At 25.1% G+C, this 18,681-nt stretch overlaps 2 protein-coding genes across 2 annotated transcripts; both read left to right on the forward strand.

Moving 5' to 3' along the window:
• Window positions 1-215: 215 nt before the first annotated feature.
• On the forward strand, window positions 216-1,796 carry LOC145834205 (rRNA N(6)-adenosine-methyltransferase ZCCHC4-like). The gene has a single exon (XM_082941582.1). It carries the CDS (start codon window positions 304-306, stop codon window positions 1,510-1,512), a length of 1,209 nt encoding a protein of 402 aa, XP_082797708.1. The 5' UTR covers window positions 216-303; the 3' UTR covers window positions 1,513-1,796.
• Window positions 1,797-2,821: 1,025 nt separating this feature from the next.
• LOC145833874 (huntingtin-interacting protein 1-related protein-like) lies at window positions 2,822-18,478 on the forward strand. The gene is made up of 25 exons (XM_082941110.1): window positions 2,822-2,900; window positions 3,090-3,153; window positions 4,500-4,648; window positions 5,191-5,247; window positions 5,433-5,513; window positions 6,106-6,182; window positions 6,818-6,879; window positions 7,534-7,674; window positions 7,995-8,128; window positions 8,917-9,015; window positions 9,161-9,301; window positions 9,973-10,159; window positions 11,589-11,677; window positions 12,284-12,557; window positions 12,833-13,177; window positions 13,322-13,492; window positions 14,140-14,259; window positions 14,753-14,889; window positions 15,089-15,258; window positions 15,699-15,792; window positions 16,174-16,274; window positions 16,772-16,877; window positions 16,985-17,173; window positions 17,467-17,577; window positions 17,757-18,478. The coding sequence occupies exons 1-25, from the start codon at window positions 2,841-2,843 to the stop codon at window positions 17,874-17,876; spliced, it is 3,279 nt and encodes a 1,092-aa protein (XP_082797236.1). The 5' UTR covers window positions 2,822-2,840; the 3' UTR covers window positions 17,877-18,478.
• Window positions 18,479-18,681: the final 203 nt, after the last annotated feature.

Here is an 18,681-nt window from a genome sequence, read left to right on the forward strand (position 1 = left end):
ATCTAAAAAATTACATTCTTATACGTTTTAAGTAGTTTTAAGTATTTAAGCTGTCAGTAAGTATTTAGCTAAGTTTAAAAGTTTTTAATTCATTTTTTAAATTAGTATTTGTACTTATGGTTTAAGTAAAGTTTTTGAAATTATTAAATTATTTCTTATTTGTTTCTTTTTTTTTTTGCAGGATTAATTTTTTTTACAAAAATGAAACAAAAAAAATTGCAGTATCAGCACAAATGTAAAAATATAGAAGTTGTTTTTAATAAAGACTGGTTTGAAGAGTCACCAAAGTGCCCACACGGACCAATGTTACTATTTGAAGAACTTGTTGTATCATCTAAGGGGATAAATAATACAAAAAGATATTATGCTTGTGCTGCTTCTAGAGACAGGAAGTTTTGTCCTTGCTATATCAAGGAAGCAGACTTTAAAAAAAATCAAAAAGTTTTTAAGCAAGACTTATGTAATCCTTGCTTGCCTTCTTATTTGGATGTACATAGTCTGAATGAAAAGTATTTTTGTTATAAAAGTCAAAAGTTTATTTTAAATTTTAATGCTATAACTTATCCTAATAACAGTCATATTAAAAAATTAAATGAGACTGAAATGCTAAACCCATCTAAAACATTTATTAAAGCTTCACAAGATAATAAGTTTAAAGCACAGTTTTTTCTGAAAAATAAGTGTCTTGAATTTTTATTAAATGAAATACAAAGACTTGGATATTCTCATGTACTATGTATGGGTATGCCAAGACTACATGAAGCTATCCAAACTTTAAAAAATCCGAGCCTGATAGATAGTTATTTCCTTGACATTGATGATAGATACTCAATGTTTTGGAGTTCCAACAAGTTTTCAAAGTTTAACATGTTTAATCATTATTTTTTTAATGAAACAGACAAGCCAATGTTACAAAAATTTATAAAAAGCTCTAAACAACTTTTACTTGTAACAGATCCTCCTTTCGGTGGACTTGTTGAGTGTCTAAAAAATACATTTAGCTGGTTTAATGATATAAATAAATGTCAAACCATGCTGATATTTCCGTATTTTAACCATTCTAAAATTAAGGAAGTTCTTCCAGATTTTAACATGTGTGATTATGTTATAGAATATGACAATCACAAAAAGTACAAAGAAAAATCATCGCCTGTCAGAATTTTTACTAGTATTGATCTAAAACTGATTAAGTTACCATTAGGTGAAGGATATAAGTTTTGTAAATATTGTGAAAAATATGTATTAAAAGAAAACTTGCATTGTAGTATTTGCAATACATGCCCTTCTTTAAATGGGAAAACATATGTTCACTGTTTTAAGTGTGAGAAATGTGTTAAGCCTGGATTGAAGCATTGTAATAGTTGCAATCGTTGTCAGCCAGTAAAAGGACATCAATGTAGAGGAATAATTAAAAACAAATGCCATATATGTGGGAGTGAAAACCACAAAAGGAGAAATTGTCCTGAACGACACAATATACCTCCAGTAAAAAAGATAAAACTTGATAATTAGTTTCTTGTTATAATTTTTTAAGTTATAAATATGATTTTTTTTTTGCAAGTAAGTAAAAAATTTTTATAATAATTTTGAGCTATAACTAAAAACTTTTTTATAAATAGCTTTTTTTGTACAATCTCAAAATAAAACTTAAATAAATTGTAAAAAACACAATTTTTTATGTATTCATAATTACTAAGCCACAACTAGGAATCTTTTAATCAGTCCCCTAATAAAATTTTATAAAAAACTTAAGAGTTATAAAGTATTTTGAATGTGATGCTTTTTTATGAATATGTGTCTCTAATATTTATTTTAATTGTGTATATACTTAAATTAAAAAAAAAATGTGGTATTTATAAAACGAAAACTTCTGTATAAAATATACTTAATTTAGTGCTCATAAGCTTGTTGTATCAAGATATAAAGCATATTGTTAATGTTCAAATAAAAAATGAAAAAAAAGTTAATTTCTGAAATATTAGATTTAAGTGAATCAAAAGTTAATGAGATTCTAGAAAAAAATAAAAATATTTCACTTTTTTTTTACAAAATATCAAGTTTATTTATTTTAAGATGTTTGGTTTGCTTAATAATATGAAGTTTAAAATTATTTTAAACATTTTAAATAATTACTTGAACTTTTAATCTGACTTGAAGGTTTTGGATTTGTAAAAATTCTTTATATGAGTAAACTTATCAATATAAACTTATTTTGATATAATCCCTTTTCTTCACATATTTTTTATTTAATTTAATGTTTTAGTTTTTAATGTGCTTTTTTATTATTTCAAGTTTATTACAGGGTTGCCAGTTTACCTGGAAACCTGGAAAAATATGGAATTTGACAGTTTAGGCTAAAATAACCTCGAAAAACCTGGAATTTGAGAAATTTTGAAAAAAACCTGGAATATTGATCAAAAAGCCTGGAAAAATCTGGAATTTTTATTAATTTTAACATTTTCAGTTGTAAAATTTTGATTTGACACAAAAAATCTATCATATAATTAAGATTTTTTGTCATCATCAAAAATTTTTTTGTATCAAAAAACACATTTAAAGTAACTTTACAGTATCTTTTCAAATTTTTTATACTATTTAACTCAGTTTCTTAAGTAGAAATTAACTTAAAACTAAAAATAGACCCAAAAATGTGTACTTTTAAAAACCTGGAAGAAATTTGGAAAACCTGGAACAAAATTTGAAAAAACAAGTGGCAACCCTGTTGTTATTTCATTTTTGTTAGAAAATTTGTTTAGGAACTTGAAGCCTTTTTAATAAATGTATTTACTTTAAATAACTGTTTTATTAAATGTTAAAGTATTTTTTATAACCATAATAAAATGTCAAGACGAGGTTTACCCAGCCTAGATGCTGACAGAGAAGCATTTCTCAAGCATCAGGTACAGTTTAGAAAATATTTATCAAACTCATAATAATAGTATTAATAATGTTCTATGATTTTATTAAACTAGCTATTTTTTTAATAATGTTATACTCCTTAATTAAGTTCGAGTTTTGTTTTAATATAAATATAAAAAGTTAATGAAAACAAGTAATAATAATAATTTGAATAAAAAATACATCTGTAGCTTACCAGCATACAGAAAGCACTCACAACAGACGAATGCGCAACAAAAGAAAAGCACATAAGATGTTAGTTATAATTTAAAACAATTTAAAAAACTTTTGTAGCATTTATGCTAACTGTTGATAAACTTAAAACTTTAATAAAACTTCAAAATTTTGTGGTTTTAATTTTAGTATAAACAGTTTGCCACAAGATAATCAAACTATTTTGAAACTTGATAAAGCTCAAGCCAGGTTTGTCTGGTAAGGTCTCTTTTAAACTTTTATATAAATTTATCTTATTTAACTTCTGTATTTTATTTTTATCTTATTTACTTATTTTATTTAGAAATAAGTCAGTATTTTTCAATTTTTAATTTTAAAGTTTACTACAGTTCTATAATTAAAAGTTTGATGTTTTTAAGTGTTTTTGCTTTATTTGGTAAATAATTTTTCACTTGTGATAAAATTTAAAGTCACCTTTATGTAGTACTATACAAGGTTGCTTAAATTGAAGCTAGTAGTTTTTTTTTCTAAGTTATAAATGAGTGTTTCAAACATGTTCAATAACACATTTGTTTTGTCATATTAAAGTGACAAATAATATTATCAAATCACATGCACTCACATGTTGTCTATGATCTTGATTTGTAGTTTGTTAGGTTTGCTGTAGTTTGACTTGGTTAAGTTTGCTGTAGTTATTTTGCAATTGAAGTCCACTCTGTCAATTTTTTTATAGAGTAATATAAAATATAATTTTTAAATACACAGCGTTTAAGTACAAATAAATATTCTAGATGCTTTTACTCTTCATAATATTTTTGGTATTTATCTTTATAAAACGTTATTTATAGTTTCTTTTAGACTTTTGTATAGTTAATAATTTTTAGTTTAAACCATAATAAACCTTTACCCTTAAAATAGCCACTAAAAGTGTATTTCTATCTAAATATACAATGCCAGTAACTTTAAACTTCTGTTAACGGTTTATTGCGTTTAGTAAAAACTAAGTTAAGTTCAAAGTAGACTCACAAAAGTATTTTGTCATAAGATATAAACAAAGTTTGGTCATCATGATATTTTAAACACACTAAAATATCCTTGAGTATATATTTTTTGGTTTTTGGTCAAAACCATCACAAATTAAAAAAAAAGAAGTCTTTACTTGAAATTTTTTTTAGTTGTTTTATATTAGAAATAAAATTTCAAGTGACATTATAAATACCATTTTTATGATAAATTATTATGTTGTTATATAATTGTTAAATCTTAAACTAACATAAATGTTTTTTTTTATTAAACATGTTATGTAGATAAAATTTTAAAGTTGAAATTGAAATTTTGACTAATTAATTGTTAAACTATTTGAGTGCCTTATTATGGCTATAGAAACATTATAAAATTTCCTTAGTGCTGATTTACTTTTACTTCAGCTGTGTTGATGGGAACCGTTAGAGAACGAGGTGCTAGAACTTTCTGGCAGATTGTAAAAGATGGAAAAACTCGCATTGAAACCCATCCAACAGTAGCATGGAAGTTTTGTCATGTTCTTCATAAGCTTTTTAGAGAAGGTCACCCTAGAGTTAGTTCTTTAAGATATAAGTTGTTTTGATACTATTAATCTTTACTTCTGATTTACTCACTTTTTATAATTTTCCGTTAGTTTTTTTTTTCGTGAGTTTTATTATTTTCCGTTAAAAAGTATTGTTGTTAACAACAACAAGATCAGTCGTTCTCAAAAATATTTTTGATCTAATAGGTGAGATAAACAAAAAAAAATTATTATTATTAATTGTAAGTTAAATAAAATTTTCTGAACTTTTTATTGTAATGTGGAAATTAAGTTTTTTATTTACTACCACAATTAAGTAGAAAAAAATTACGACCTTTTTAAGTATAATAAAATAGTAAACAGTTTAATATTTTATTATACTTAAAAAGGTCGTTTTTTTTTTGCCACCAAACCTGGTAGTAAATAAAATATTTAGTTTTCACATTATTATTTAAATAAGATCTTTAGATTTCAGTAAGTCGAGTAACCTTTTTTAGTTAAGACAACTAACTATATTGACTTTTTATTGTATCGAATATAACTTTAAAAAAGTTCTGTTTTTATATTACTAGGTGATTAAAGATTCGATGCACCACAAGAATCAGTTAAAAAGTTTTGCTGAATACTGGGTAAGTTTAGTGTTTATCTATTAGTTTAAAATTTTTTAATGCTTTTATCTGAAATTTTTGAAATATGTAAAATATTTTTGCATTATTAAGTTTTTAAGTGAAACAAATACAAATTAGCAAGTACACTTAGTTTTAAAACAGTTTATTTGCTTTAAAATCGTTTCAAAATTGTTTTTTTTTTGCAGAAATTGAATAACGGTGGATTTGGAGGCTTAATATACTTATATTTAAAAGCTTTAGTTGCACGACTTGACCTACATGATAAAGTAGTTTATTCTTTTAGTTTAAATAAATGTAAAAGTTATCATTTGTATAATGTATTCACTAAGTAAAAATATTATTTAAATTCTTTTTATTTTTCTGCAGTTTTTTTTGATCGTTAGTTAAACAGATGTAGTTTATTTAAATGCATGAACTAACTCATGTTAACGTCATGAGATTTTTATAAATGTTTTACTAGACTAAAATAAATAATGCTTAAAATAGGTATACAATTATTTTTTATATTTCTAGCTAATAATTAGTTGATTGAAATATTTTTTTATGATACGCATCCAATTATTTTTTATATAAAACTTGATTGCACTTAATTTTTGAATTTTATTTATTAGTTATATCTATAAAACTTTTTTTTTTAGAAAATCAGTATTATTAATTATTGCTTGATACTATTTAAAAGTTACTAAAACATAGTAACCTGAAACCAAATTTTCCTAAGGTGTTGAAATTAAATTATTTAAAAAATTATTCTTTTTGTCGTCGTTACCGTCTTTCGTTAGTTGAAAAACTCTTTATCTTATATAGTTTCATTTTGTAGTTGCTGAACTTTTGATAAATGATACAATATTGTTGTTTCAGTACAAGAAAATAACAGGGTCACTTACTGTTACTGATAGTATGTTAGATGAAATGTGTGGAAGTGATATTAACTATTAGTAAGTAGATTTTTATCTTTTAGTATGAATTTTAACAATTTTACTTTTTTATTTCCGTATATGGTAATTTTATATTGTGTATTTGTAAAGTTTATGTATAGTTTTCTAACTGATATATAAAGTTAATTTTTTGTACTGGTAGTTAAAAAATTTGTTTCACGGTTTTACTATAGATAATATTTATAGTCTCAAATTTTTTGTTCTAATTTTAACATAATTATTATATAACAGTTTAGTAACTTATATATTTCTTTATTAGAATTTTTATAAAATAAGTTACAAGTTTGTATAGTCGCAGTAGATTAATAATAAATTCTTTGTTTACAATTTAATGTCATTTTATCACATGCAGCAATCACCTAAATAGAAGTAGTAGTAGCTAATACCCGTATTACTATGTTTATAAATTTGTTATCAAAATAGAACATTATAGTTATTTAAATATCAAAACGCTTTTAATATTTTTAGTAAACACAAGTTTAAATTTATATTTAACCTGAGTTTTGTCAGTTAAATGTGTACTTTTTGGCTGTATAAGTTTGCTTTTAAAGTAAATTTGTTTTTTACTCTCAATAAAAAGTATTAGATAATTTTTCTTCTGATGTATTTTAGAAGTTTAAAAGTTTTTATTTCAGTTTTTCATTGGGTGTGGATATACTAGAATGTATGGAAACTCAATTACTACTACAGAAAAAAGGTTGGTTGCTTATGTTTTGATTTAGTTAACAAAGTAGAAATGATAAGTTTTTCATTGTATGGCGTTTATTAACTAATCTATTCTTTTAATTTACAATGATAATATTTTGTTTTCAATAAAAACAAAAATAGAATTTCAATTGAAAAATTTTACAAACATGAAAAATTTACAGTAACAAACTCTATTTAAGATGAACTGCCAGTTTAATTAACTTTATAAAATAATTTTTAATTATATAATGATTTTAAGCAGCAAATGATATTATATAAATACAATAAAAAACATTTAAAACCTTAGTTAACTCATAAAAAATGTTATTTTTTGTTTTTATTTTAGCTTTAAGGTTCATGTTCACCTTTTTTTTTTTCATTTTAGCTTAAGTATTATAAATTTCGAATATTTATGCAAATTTATTTTTATTAAAATAAAAAACTGAGCACAGGTATCAATATGATAAACATTATTACCATAATAAATTTTTCTACTTGAGTATTTAAACATATGACTTCTACATTTTTTAACGTAACGGCTAAAATTATTAAGTTCTTATATTTCGATAATGTATTTGGTTATTATTCAGTTATTATAGCAGTGTTTCAAAATTATTAAAATATTTCGAATCAGAATTAAAGTTTAAATTATTTTTAATTTCAGTGTTCGAAACTCTAAACTTCCAGATAGCGTTTAGTAACACAGCACAAGGACAATGTAGAATTGCACCTCTGACGACTGTTATCATGGACACTAGTCAGCTGTATGACGCAACAATTAAAGTACTCTTCAAACTTCACTCAAGTTAGTTTGTTTCACTTACTAACTTGAAAACTTTCTTTCAGAATATAATGTTTTTTGAAAACACTACAGTAACTTCTGAGTTTTATACATAATTTAATTATTTTTGTTGCTATATAAAATAAAAGTTACTACTTGTGCATAATAGACTTTTACTTGCTTTACAAAATAAATTTATTATGTTTTTTGTATGTACCAGCATTAGCTTAAGTTATTGTATAGTCTAACTTACTATAAGTTGTAAATACTTTTATCAACTGACGTAAAATGTGTAACTTTTACAAAATATTTCCTGTGTATTAACCATATTTTTTATATTGAAGGTTTAGCACCCGACGTATTGCAAGGTCACAGAGACAGGTTCAATAAATGTCACCATGCCATCAAAAAATTCTATCACATCTGTTCTAATTTCGACTATTTCAGAAGATTATTGAATATCCCTGATGTTCCTGATGTAAGTTTTTTTTCATACTTTACTATAATATTTTGTATTTTATACAAGTATACATTTTTACTTTTGTCTATCTAATGTAAAAAAGTGATTGGAAAAGATTAACTTCAGTCCATTTACATAAATTCACCATTGCTAGTGCTGGGTATAAGTAGAATATTTCAATAAAATTTTGTTTTTTAAAATACGCATCAATTTAAAAAACTATTAATGTATAAAGTAATTCTGTTTTTAGTGTTTTTTTTTGCTTTCTTTGCTTTTAATGTTAACTAAACTTAATCAATAGTGTTTTATACTAGTAAGAGCGCTATATTTTGATTTATTGCACTATAGGTTTGAGAGTAATAATTAAATATATTTTTCAAAATTTTGAATTAAAATTAGGTTTATAGTACAAAGATCTACTAATTTAAACGATCAAGACAAAAAGAGCTATAACAGAATTATTTTTCTATAGTGCTTCAATGTTATTTTACATGGTATAATGCTTATAAGATTAATTTTTTTAGTAATTGTTAGGAAGAAAACTGATAATATTTGAATACTAGCATGATTAGACTTTAAACATTAAAAGTTTATCTTTTAAGAAATTTAATTCATTGACAACAAAAAAAAACGAAGTAGTAACAACCATTACGTAACTATAGCGTAAAATAAAACTATATTTCAAATTTGTTTATTAACTAATACTTAATTGTTGATAATATTTCCTTTTATTATTGTAAATACATATTTTTTAACAACTTTAAACTATAAAAATAGTATTTATAGCTTATCAAAAACTATTACAGAGGGTACCCGATTTCTTCGTGCAGTCAGATGGAACACACGAATTAGGACCCATTCAAATGAATGAAGAGGAGGAACAACCTGTAGAAGAACCACCTCAAGTTTGTTTAATTCTGCAATACTTAAGAAGTAAACATTTTATTTTCGTTAAAACTTGTTTTGTTTAGCAACTTACTTGCTATAAATATTATGCATGACACAAAAGAGTAAAATATTAACGGAACTAAATTTATATAATAAAAATAGATAGTTTCAAACTTGATTGACACTTCAGAAGAAACAATGTCAAACCATACGGAAGAACTTAATGAAAAAGATGCTGTCATTCAAAGTTTGAAGGAACAAGTTTTTTTCTTGCAACGAGAAGTTGAAAAAATGCAATCAGAAGTATGTCAGAAAAATTACTTTTAGTTAATAGTTTTTATGTAATTAGTAGTTAGAAAAGTTTAATTAATCATTGGTTTGCCTAAGTTAAAATATTAAGATACCCGATTTTAATACTTTCTTAATTTATATGCTGCGTTAACATTATCAACCTGGTAAAGTTTTTTTAGAAAAAACCTTAAACTCAAACTATAAAACTACAGTACTTTTTGACAATAAACTTATTAAAAGCTATCTGAAAACTGAATTTAGATAAAAAATATTTTAATTACAAGTTTTTAGAAACTTTCATTAACTAACTGTTTGAATTTGAATATCTTGCAGTAAATAAAATCAAGTATAAAATAATAAAAAACCAGAATAATATTTTATAATTGTTTAAAATTAAACTCTATTTTTGCAGCACAAACTTAGAATTTAAGTCAACGAAATAACATGATAATAATTTTTTAATGTCCATTAAAAAAGTTTTTGACAAGCTTTAAATACTTTTAAAAAATAACTGTCATCTCTAAAAATTGTTAAAATTTAAATAAAAAATGAATTATCATTTACTTTCTTAAAATTGTACAGTTATTTTCTACCCTATTAAGGGTTTTTGATTACATACAAAACTGATAAAATCTATCGTGCATATTTTGATTCTAACAGTTTTTTTTTTTATTTTGTCACAGCACGTAGACGAGGTGTCAAAATTACTAGACCGCATCAAAGTTTTTGAAGACGAAAAGAAACAAGACAAGGAAACGATAGAGGAGTTGCGGAAACAAGTTGAAGATTCGGTGCAGCAAATACGCACTCATCAGCTCCAAGTAGATAATGCTAAGTCTGAAAACCAGAAAGAAATTGAAGCTTTAGAAAGTTTGTTTATTTATAAAACTTCAGTGTCATGAAAATGTGTTATAGATATTTTAAGTTGTGAACTTATTGTTGAAGATATTGTAAAGTTTAGGTTTAGCTTAATTTTTTCTTTGATACAAGCCTTCAAATACATAACTATTTTAATTACCAAGGTACTAAATAATAATAATAATAATAACAAACTTAAAAATATTACTATTAATATGTCCAAAAAATGTATATTTGTTAGTATGATTTTTTAGTTTAAGTAGTACGTAGGCAAAATTTTAGCTACAATATTTCTTTTATATTTTTTTCACGCTTAATTGAGCTCAAAGTGATTTATGTTTACTAATGTAACTTTTGAGGAAATAAGCACCACAGTGTCTACAAGTTGCTTTTGAATAAATTATTACTAGTAGTAAATATTATGAAAATATTATATTTTACAACTTTATATTTTAAATTTTGAAACAAGAATGAAAAAACATCAGTTTTAAGGGAATTAGCAAATAAAATTGAACTTAATGCTTGTGCATTAAAAAGTAATGGTACAATATATCTTTAGCAATTGTTTTGTTTAATATAAACTTTTTTTTTTCATTTCCTTAGTTATTCCATTTACTGTTGTTTTTTTATGCACTGTTTTATTTCTATAAAGTCTGTATTAAAAAAAAAGTTCAGTAATTTTAATAAGTTTATAAATAAACTGCTATTTTAAAAGTACATAACGATAGTAAAAAATAGCGTTTTTAATTATATTAAATTTTCACATAACATTAGTAAATTATTATAATCTTATAAAAGTTATTTGACTTGAGTTTTATTTATTTATTTTAAATTAGAAGATTGAAAAGGGTTTTGGTTTTTTGAAGTAGATTTTTTCTCACAAAAGCTTTTGTTTTTATTTTAATTTTAAAGACTTTAAGTGGTTTTATTTTCAATTGTTTTCAAAATTATTGTCTTCATTTTAACCATTAGATGATATATACTTAAAAATTTAGTTAGTTTTAAAATAAGTTAAAATTGTTTACACCATAGATAACTAGGTTTTAACTATCTCTTTGTAATTTACTAAAAACAACACTAAATGAAGTCTTCCATTTTATTAAATTAAACTAAAACACGTTCAAATTATAACAAAGTAAAAGTATTATGTATGCTTTAGTAAGGCAGTACTACATACTTATTGCTTGTTTGACATTAATCTAGTTATAAATTTGTCCTTTATTTTATAATTAATTGGAATGGAGTTATTCATGAAATTTTAGTTTGTTTTGTTAAAGCTGGCTTCTAGATTTGTTCCATGACCTTAATTTGAAAAATTAAGTTTGGAAACAAAGTTTTTTACCTTTATTATAAAACAGGTATTTAAACCTTGATTTTTTAAAATTTTGGTTCTTACTTTTTATAATCGTTTTTGCTCGTTTTATTTTGTAATATTTTTTAGAAAAGGCACAAACAAATGAGAACTTGTTCAAAAAACTGAAAGAAAAACACATGAATTTAGTGGAAAGCCATGCTGCTTTACTCAGAAAGGTAGTTAATTTTTTTGTAATAGTAAGTTTAAAAAATAAACAACTTAAAACAAAATTTGCATTATTAAAAACAAGTTAAGTAGTTAAGTTGTATTTCTAAAAGTTTATTTTGGTGTTAGTATTAAGTTATTAAATTTAATAGATAAAATTTTATTGAAACATTGTTATTATTTGAAACTGATAATTTAGTATTGAAGTATTTATGTTTTTTTAAAACATAATAAGTATTATTGTTTAAAAATAAATATCACATTTAAAGCACTTTAAGTAGAAATGTATGAAACAAACTTCATATGCTTTTTAATAAGATTAGTTAATTTTTGTTTTTACATACTGATTGGTAGTAAAAGTTTATTATAATATGTTTTTTCAGTAAAACTTTTCAATTGAATTACTATAAAAATTTGCTTACAAAATAATAGTTATAATATAAAAAAGTTAGTTTTACAAATTATTTACGGACAAGTATGCAAGTTGAAACATTTTTAGTACTAGTTTGGAATTAATTTTAATATAATTAATAAGTATGTATAACATAACAGTAAATAACAAAGGTTAAATTTACTGCGTTTTCGTTACTAATTATACATTTAATTTATTTTAACAGAACGCAGAAACAAAAAAGCAAGCGGAGTCGCTGCAAAAAAGTTCTGACGATCTTCAGGAAGCAAGGGAAGAGCACGTAAAAAAAGTAGAAGATTTGAAAAATGAGGTGAAAAGCAAAAACGAAGAGTTAGCGCTGATGGAGACGCTTAAATGTGAGCAGGAGCAGAAGAACGAAGTGCTGATGACCGAAATCGAAAAGTTGAAGACGGAAAAAGAAGAGCAAACTGCCAGTTTGAAGAGTGAAATTGATACTGTCAATGCTGCAATTACAGAAGGTAAATTTAAGACTTTATTTGAGTTAACTTTCTAAAATAAATACATTTTTAAAAGTTAAACTATATTAAATTACATTAATTAGAAATATGAAGTCATTTTTTTTTTCTAAATACATAAAATTTAAAAACTTTACTATAGTTAGTTTTTTATTGCTTTTGCTAACTATATATATAGCATTTAAACAAAAACATCAAAACCTTTCCTATACTTAAATCAATCTAAGCCTTTTACTGATAATCCAAGTTGTTTAGTTTAAAAACGCTAAATTTAAAAGGCCAAAAGGCCAGCGACGCCGCAACGAAGGAAAACGAAGCGCAGAAAGAGCAGAGCCGGCAGATGATCGAGGACCTGAACAATAACGTGGCGGATATGCGGGTTGAGATGCAGGAGCGAGACGCGCTCGTCGCACAACTGCAATCGCAGCTGCAGCAGATGAAGATCGCTCAGCAGGAACAAACCGACAAGCTGGACGAGGTGAAGCGGGAGAAGGAGGATCTGCTTAAGAGCAAGAGCTTGCAGGAGCAGCAAAACGAAAAGCTGCTTGGCGAAGTTGCGACAAAGGAGGAGGAAAGAAATAGAATTGAGATGGAACGTAGAGCGCACATTAGAAAGCTGATATGTGAGTTTGAAAAAAAAACTAATTTAAAACTTATTTTTTAAAATTATTAAGTAAAAAGAAAAATTGTACAGAATTTTTTATTACTTCAGTCTATCTACGAAGTATATGGTGCTTAAATGTATTTTAGTGTGTATTCATTAAAAGACGCTGCGTTAGAAGAGTCACGTGATCAAATTAGCCAATCACTGGATAGTGTTGAAGCTGAAGGTAATGAGAGCAAGAAATGTTCGGCATCCAACTTGATTCAAATAATTGACGAAACTAGCACAACAACAAACAAGTTCAACGATTGTCTCAAACAATTTACTAATTCAAGTAGTTTTATCATCAAATATATTTATTATTTTTATAACTTTTGTTTTAATATTAAATTCTAGTTTAATTTTCTTTTCAAGTTGTAGTATTTATTCACTGTTGACGATGTCAGGTTTAATGAAAAACTTACGAATTTAATTTTCATAGCTCAATTATTCAAAATAGAAAAGCATTAATTAAATTAAAACTTTAAAGCTAAACTTAGAATGCTTTTATATCTGTTTTATCATATTTTTATGTTAGATTGTGTATTTAAGAATCGTATTCAATAGCCTGTGAAACCAATTAATTAAACTATGATCTTATAGTTAAAAAAAAATAGTTTTTAATTTTCAACGTTCCTATTTTTTAAAAACTATTTTGGTTTAGTTCTACTAACCTTAAAAAAATGGTTGCAATCTTATGCATTTACTTTTTGTATAATCAACTTTCTCAATAAGTTGAAAAAAGAAAACAAAATGTAATTAAGCTGTTAATGTAATAACGCATGTGTCATTAAAAATCGTTTAAATACTTGAGGTTACTTGATTTATAAATATATTACATCTTAAAACTATTTTATCTGTTTTCATTTTCAATTTTAAAAAAAGAAGTTTTTGTTCAAAATAAAAAGAAAACAAAATCATTCATCGTATTAATATTTGCAGAAGACGACATAGCAAGTAGTGAGGAATTAATAAAAGTGGTTAACAGTTTCGGTCACTGGATGTCTAATTTAATAGCTAATGGTCATGCAACTTGTAATATGGCCGCTCATATTGATACCGGTGTGTTTCAATTAAATTAAACATTTATGGTAAACAACAGTTTTTTAAGGCATTAGATTTACTGTTTAGCTTAGTTTATAAATAAAATGTATTTTTTTCTGCTTCTTTTAGTTTTATTTTTGTACTCACTTAAAAAACATTTAAAGAAGAAAAGAAAATAAGATTAATTAGATTTTAGTATTAAAGTTTAATATAGAGAAGTTTAGTATACTATTTGTATCTATTTTGCAAAATTTCTCTGTTTAAGTTGAATTATGGTTTGCATTGAAGTTGTTTTGCTAGAGTTTTTATTAGATTATTTTGATGTTGTTTTGGAAAGATATATAGTATCATTGTTTTTTATTATTTTGTTTTTATTCAAGCACTTTGGAATACATCATCTTAAGAATATTATGAATTAAGTAGTCAGGGGCTAAGTAAGAAAATTAGTAAAGTACAAAATTTAACAAGGCTACTTGAAGTATTGTTTTTCAAAATATTAATCTATTTCTAGATTTGGACTCATTGTGCAAAAGTTGTGGAAATACAAGCATTCATTTCCTTTGCAACTTGAATTTTGATGACGAAAACAAGGTCTTTGACTTCAGTGACATAGAAAATCAAATAGAAGAAATAAAACGATCAGCAAAAGTAATTTGTTATTGTTTATTAAAATGTCACTCAGTCATTTCATTAATAAAAAAATTAATTTGTAGTACAGTTTAAATCGATTAGTAAGTTGAAAAATTTTGAAAGTTAACGTGCAAATTTATTTATTTATTGCTTGATCATGACATGATCTAAAAAATAAAAATAAGCACAAACACGCGATCACACCATTTTTTTACAGTCTCTTCTGCCGCGCGGTTTGGACCAATCAGGGGAGGACATTGCGGACGTGTTCGAGGTAGAGTTCGAGCAAACGAGCAGGGAAGTGGAGCAGGCCAGGGACAGGTTCGAGAGGATGTTGGAAGAAGCGAGGATGCGAGACGAGGGAGTAAAACTGGATGTCAACGAGAGGTATTTTGTTTGAATTTGTTCAAGCCACTTTTGTGATTTGAAAAACTTTTAAGTTATTTGTGTGAAATTCTTGAACATTAAAGTAAGTACTCTTAGCAAAGTAAGTGCTGATTGGTGTTTAATGTAGTATTTATTGTTGAAAAGTATTTTCTTTTTGAAATTTTTTACTCGTTTATAGTTCTTTGTTATAAAAAAATGTTTAGATTAGTACATTGTTCCGATAAAAATAAGACCTTTTTACTTCCAAACTAATAAGTTAAGTACTTACATGAAAAACTTAATATATTTTAAAGTACACTTTTAAAAGCTTATGAGTACTAGCCTAGCGTTGATAAAAAATGTTGTATACTATAGTAAGTAACTATTAATAATTTTTAGTCAAACAAAATATGCTTTGAACTTTTTGGTTAATTTCATAAAACTTTTTAAATTTTTAACAGAATACTCAATTCTTGTACCGATTTGATGAAATATATTCAAGCGCTAGTGATGACATCTGGAAATCTACAAAAAGAAATTGTTGATGAAGGACGAGTCAGTTAACTTTTAATGTTTCATCATGTCTAGTTTAAAAAAAGTTTTACAGTAATTTAAAAACAAAACCATCATAATAAAGTAAAATAATTATCAGCCCAACACCATGTTTGAATACATTTTTTAAGTGAATTAACATTTGTTAAGAAGATCAATATAAAAAACTTTATTTTTACTTTTATCTATAACTTAGAATATTGTGATATAGCTCTTTAAATTGACAATTGTTTTTTTTTAAACATATTCTTACTTAAAAAAAATTGACCTGGAAGAAATTAAATATTTTAAATGTGCAAATTATAGTTTTTCTTTAACCTATAACTGTATATATTCAAGTTTTATTCAAATACATAGTGTTACAGGATGTAAATTTTCATTTAGGGCGCCTCATCTACCAAAGATTTTTACTTGAAAAACTCCCAATGGACGGAAGGATTGTTGTCTGCTGCACAATTTGTTGGAAATTCTGCTACTCAACTCACGTTTGTAGTTAACATATTTTTATCAATTTCATTGTTACTTTTTAAATTCTTATTTTTTAGTTTACTAAGTTATTAGCACATAGAATAACGTAAAACAGTTACAGTAAATTAATGCAGTCTTAATTTTTTTAAGACTCTGTCTTGTTGGTTGTTTAAGAAGAAAGCTTCTATTTCAATAAATTTTCAGAACTAATTAGTTTTTTGTATACATTGGCTTCAATAGGATTTTTAATACTGTTAATAATTGCTTAAGAATATATTTTAAATATTATATTGACTGTTCTTCGCTTTTATTAAATCATAATACTTTCATTTCAGTACCGTTTTTTCAATTTATTAAAAACAAAATAGAATGTAGTACTATTTAAAAAAAGGTATTTTTTGTTTACATTCTTAAATCAGTAGTATATACTAACCAGAATAGTAGCTTCTGACCAAATCATAAATTTACATGAAGTTATAAAAATAAACAAAACATTTTGAAAAACTAAAAACAGCGATGCCGCAAACGATGTAGTCACAGGAAAAGGAAGCTTTTCAAAATTGGAAGTCTGCTCGAGTCAAATAATGGAGACCACAGTCCAGCTAGTGGCTGCCAGCAGGGTTTGTGCAAAGTTTCTAATTTTCAAAAACTGATTATTAGACGAAATTTTTTTACGCTAAAGCTATTTAATGAAAATACGTTACTAACAGTTGACTTTCAAAATTAGGTGAAAGCGTCGAAGGGGAGCAAGAGCTTGCAGTTGTTGGAGCAGGCAAGCGGAAATGTGAACAAGGCGACGGGCAATGTGGTTGCCACCGCAAAGCACGGCTACAAAACTCTCAACACGCAGCTCCACAACTTCAATCTGGACAACGCCACTTTGATGCAGATCAAAAAGAAAGAAGTTGACCAGAAAGTTGGTTGTTTTGGAAGCTGTTTAGTTTTTGTAAAAAAAAAAAGGCAATTAAAGTTGTTTAACGATTGCCGTGATTATATTTTTTATGTATTGACAAGTAGTATGTATTTATTTTTTAGCTTTTTTTTTCTTCTTTTTATTGTTGTAAATTTTTTTTTTACTAATTCTGTCATTAAAAATACTGTTGATGTTTGTTTCATTACAAAATATAAATTGTTTTTTATTATAATAAATTGAATTTTTAAGTTATCAAAAATTTACAGAAATTAATATTCTTAACCAAAAATTTTTAGGTGCGTATTAATGATCTAGAAAAGGAACTAGAACTTGAAAGTGAAAAAATGCGTATTATCAGAAAGAAGTTTTACGAAATGGAGCGTGAAAAGGCAGAAAAATATAAACAAGTCTGATTTATAAGCATATTTTTGTGTTAACAAATAAGAGACATTCAACTATGTATAAAAAGTTAAATAAGTTAAGTATCAAAAATGAAAATAATTTCTATAAAAAATTTTGAATGTACTGAAGTAAGATTGTGCAAAAATTATAAAACAGTTTAGTGTACCTAAAATATTTATTCTAGGAAAGTGGAGATGTTGTGAGCGATGAACAGATTGCAGTCCACGCCGTTCTAACACAACAAGTGAAAGAAAACTTGAAAAACGGAAAACCTCAAATACTGCCCAAACCAAACAAGCGTTAACGGGTTAAATGCACATTTATCATTTGTGTTGCTTTTATTAATTTTAGTTGATAAAAAATATTTTATACACAAAATTAACTCTATATTCTTTGTAATAATTAAACTTTAAATTATTATATACTACTTCTAATGATACACTGATACATATGTGCACGTTTGATACCCACTCCTAACACAAACTATTATTCTAGCCAACTTTCATTTTATTTTGAACTAATAGTCTTTGTGTTTTCTTAATATTTGTTCCGTAAAGTTTCTTTTCATCAATCAGGCTTTTAGAACCTTTTATTTACAATTATAAAAAACTTCTTTATTTTTAAGTTGCATACTTTATAATGCATTCTATTCTTCCTATTATGTTTATTTTGTCAAAATTGTAATTATTATTTTAACACAACTGCTTTATTATTGTTATCGTAAATTTTGTTTTTGTTATAACAAGTGTTGTTTTATTTTTTACTTTCAATAGAAACATGCCATTATTTATTATGACAAAAATAAGACTTTAACTTGTTTTAATTTTAAGTTAGTTCATAAATACAATTGTGAATTTTTTTTATTCCGTCTTCCATTTTTGATTTTCATATATGAATTAGTTTTTTCTCGCCAACCGAGTTATTTGTCGAAACTTTATCTCAAGTTGCTTTGGTTTATTTAACATTTTGCAAATCTTTATTTTATAGCCACATGAAATAAGTAGATTTTGTAGTAAGCTTTTTTTTAATATAACTTATAAAATTTCAATAATATAAGTTTTAATTATGGAGATTTTAGTTAACTACAACAAATTTGATGTGTAAAACAA

The sequence above is a fragment of the Thalia democratica genome, chromosome 4 (assembly GCF_965202585.1).
Source record: "Thalia democratica chromosome 4, ktThaDemo2.hap1.1, whole genome shotgun sequence".
NCBI classification, from domain to species: Eukaryota; Metazoa; Chordata; class Thaliacea; order Salpida; family Salpidae; genus Thalia; species Thalia democratica.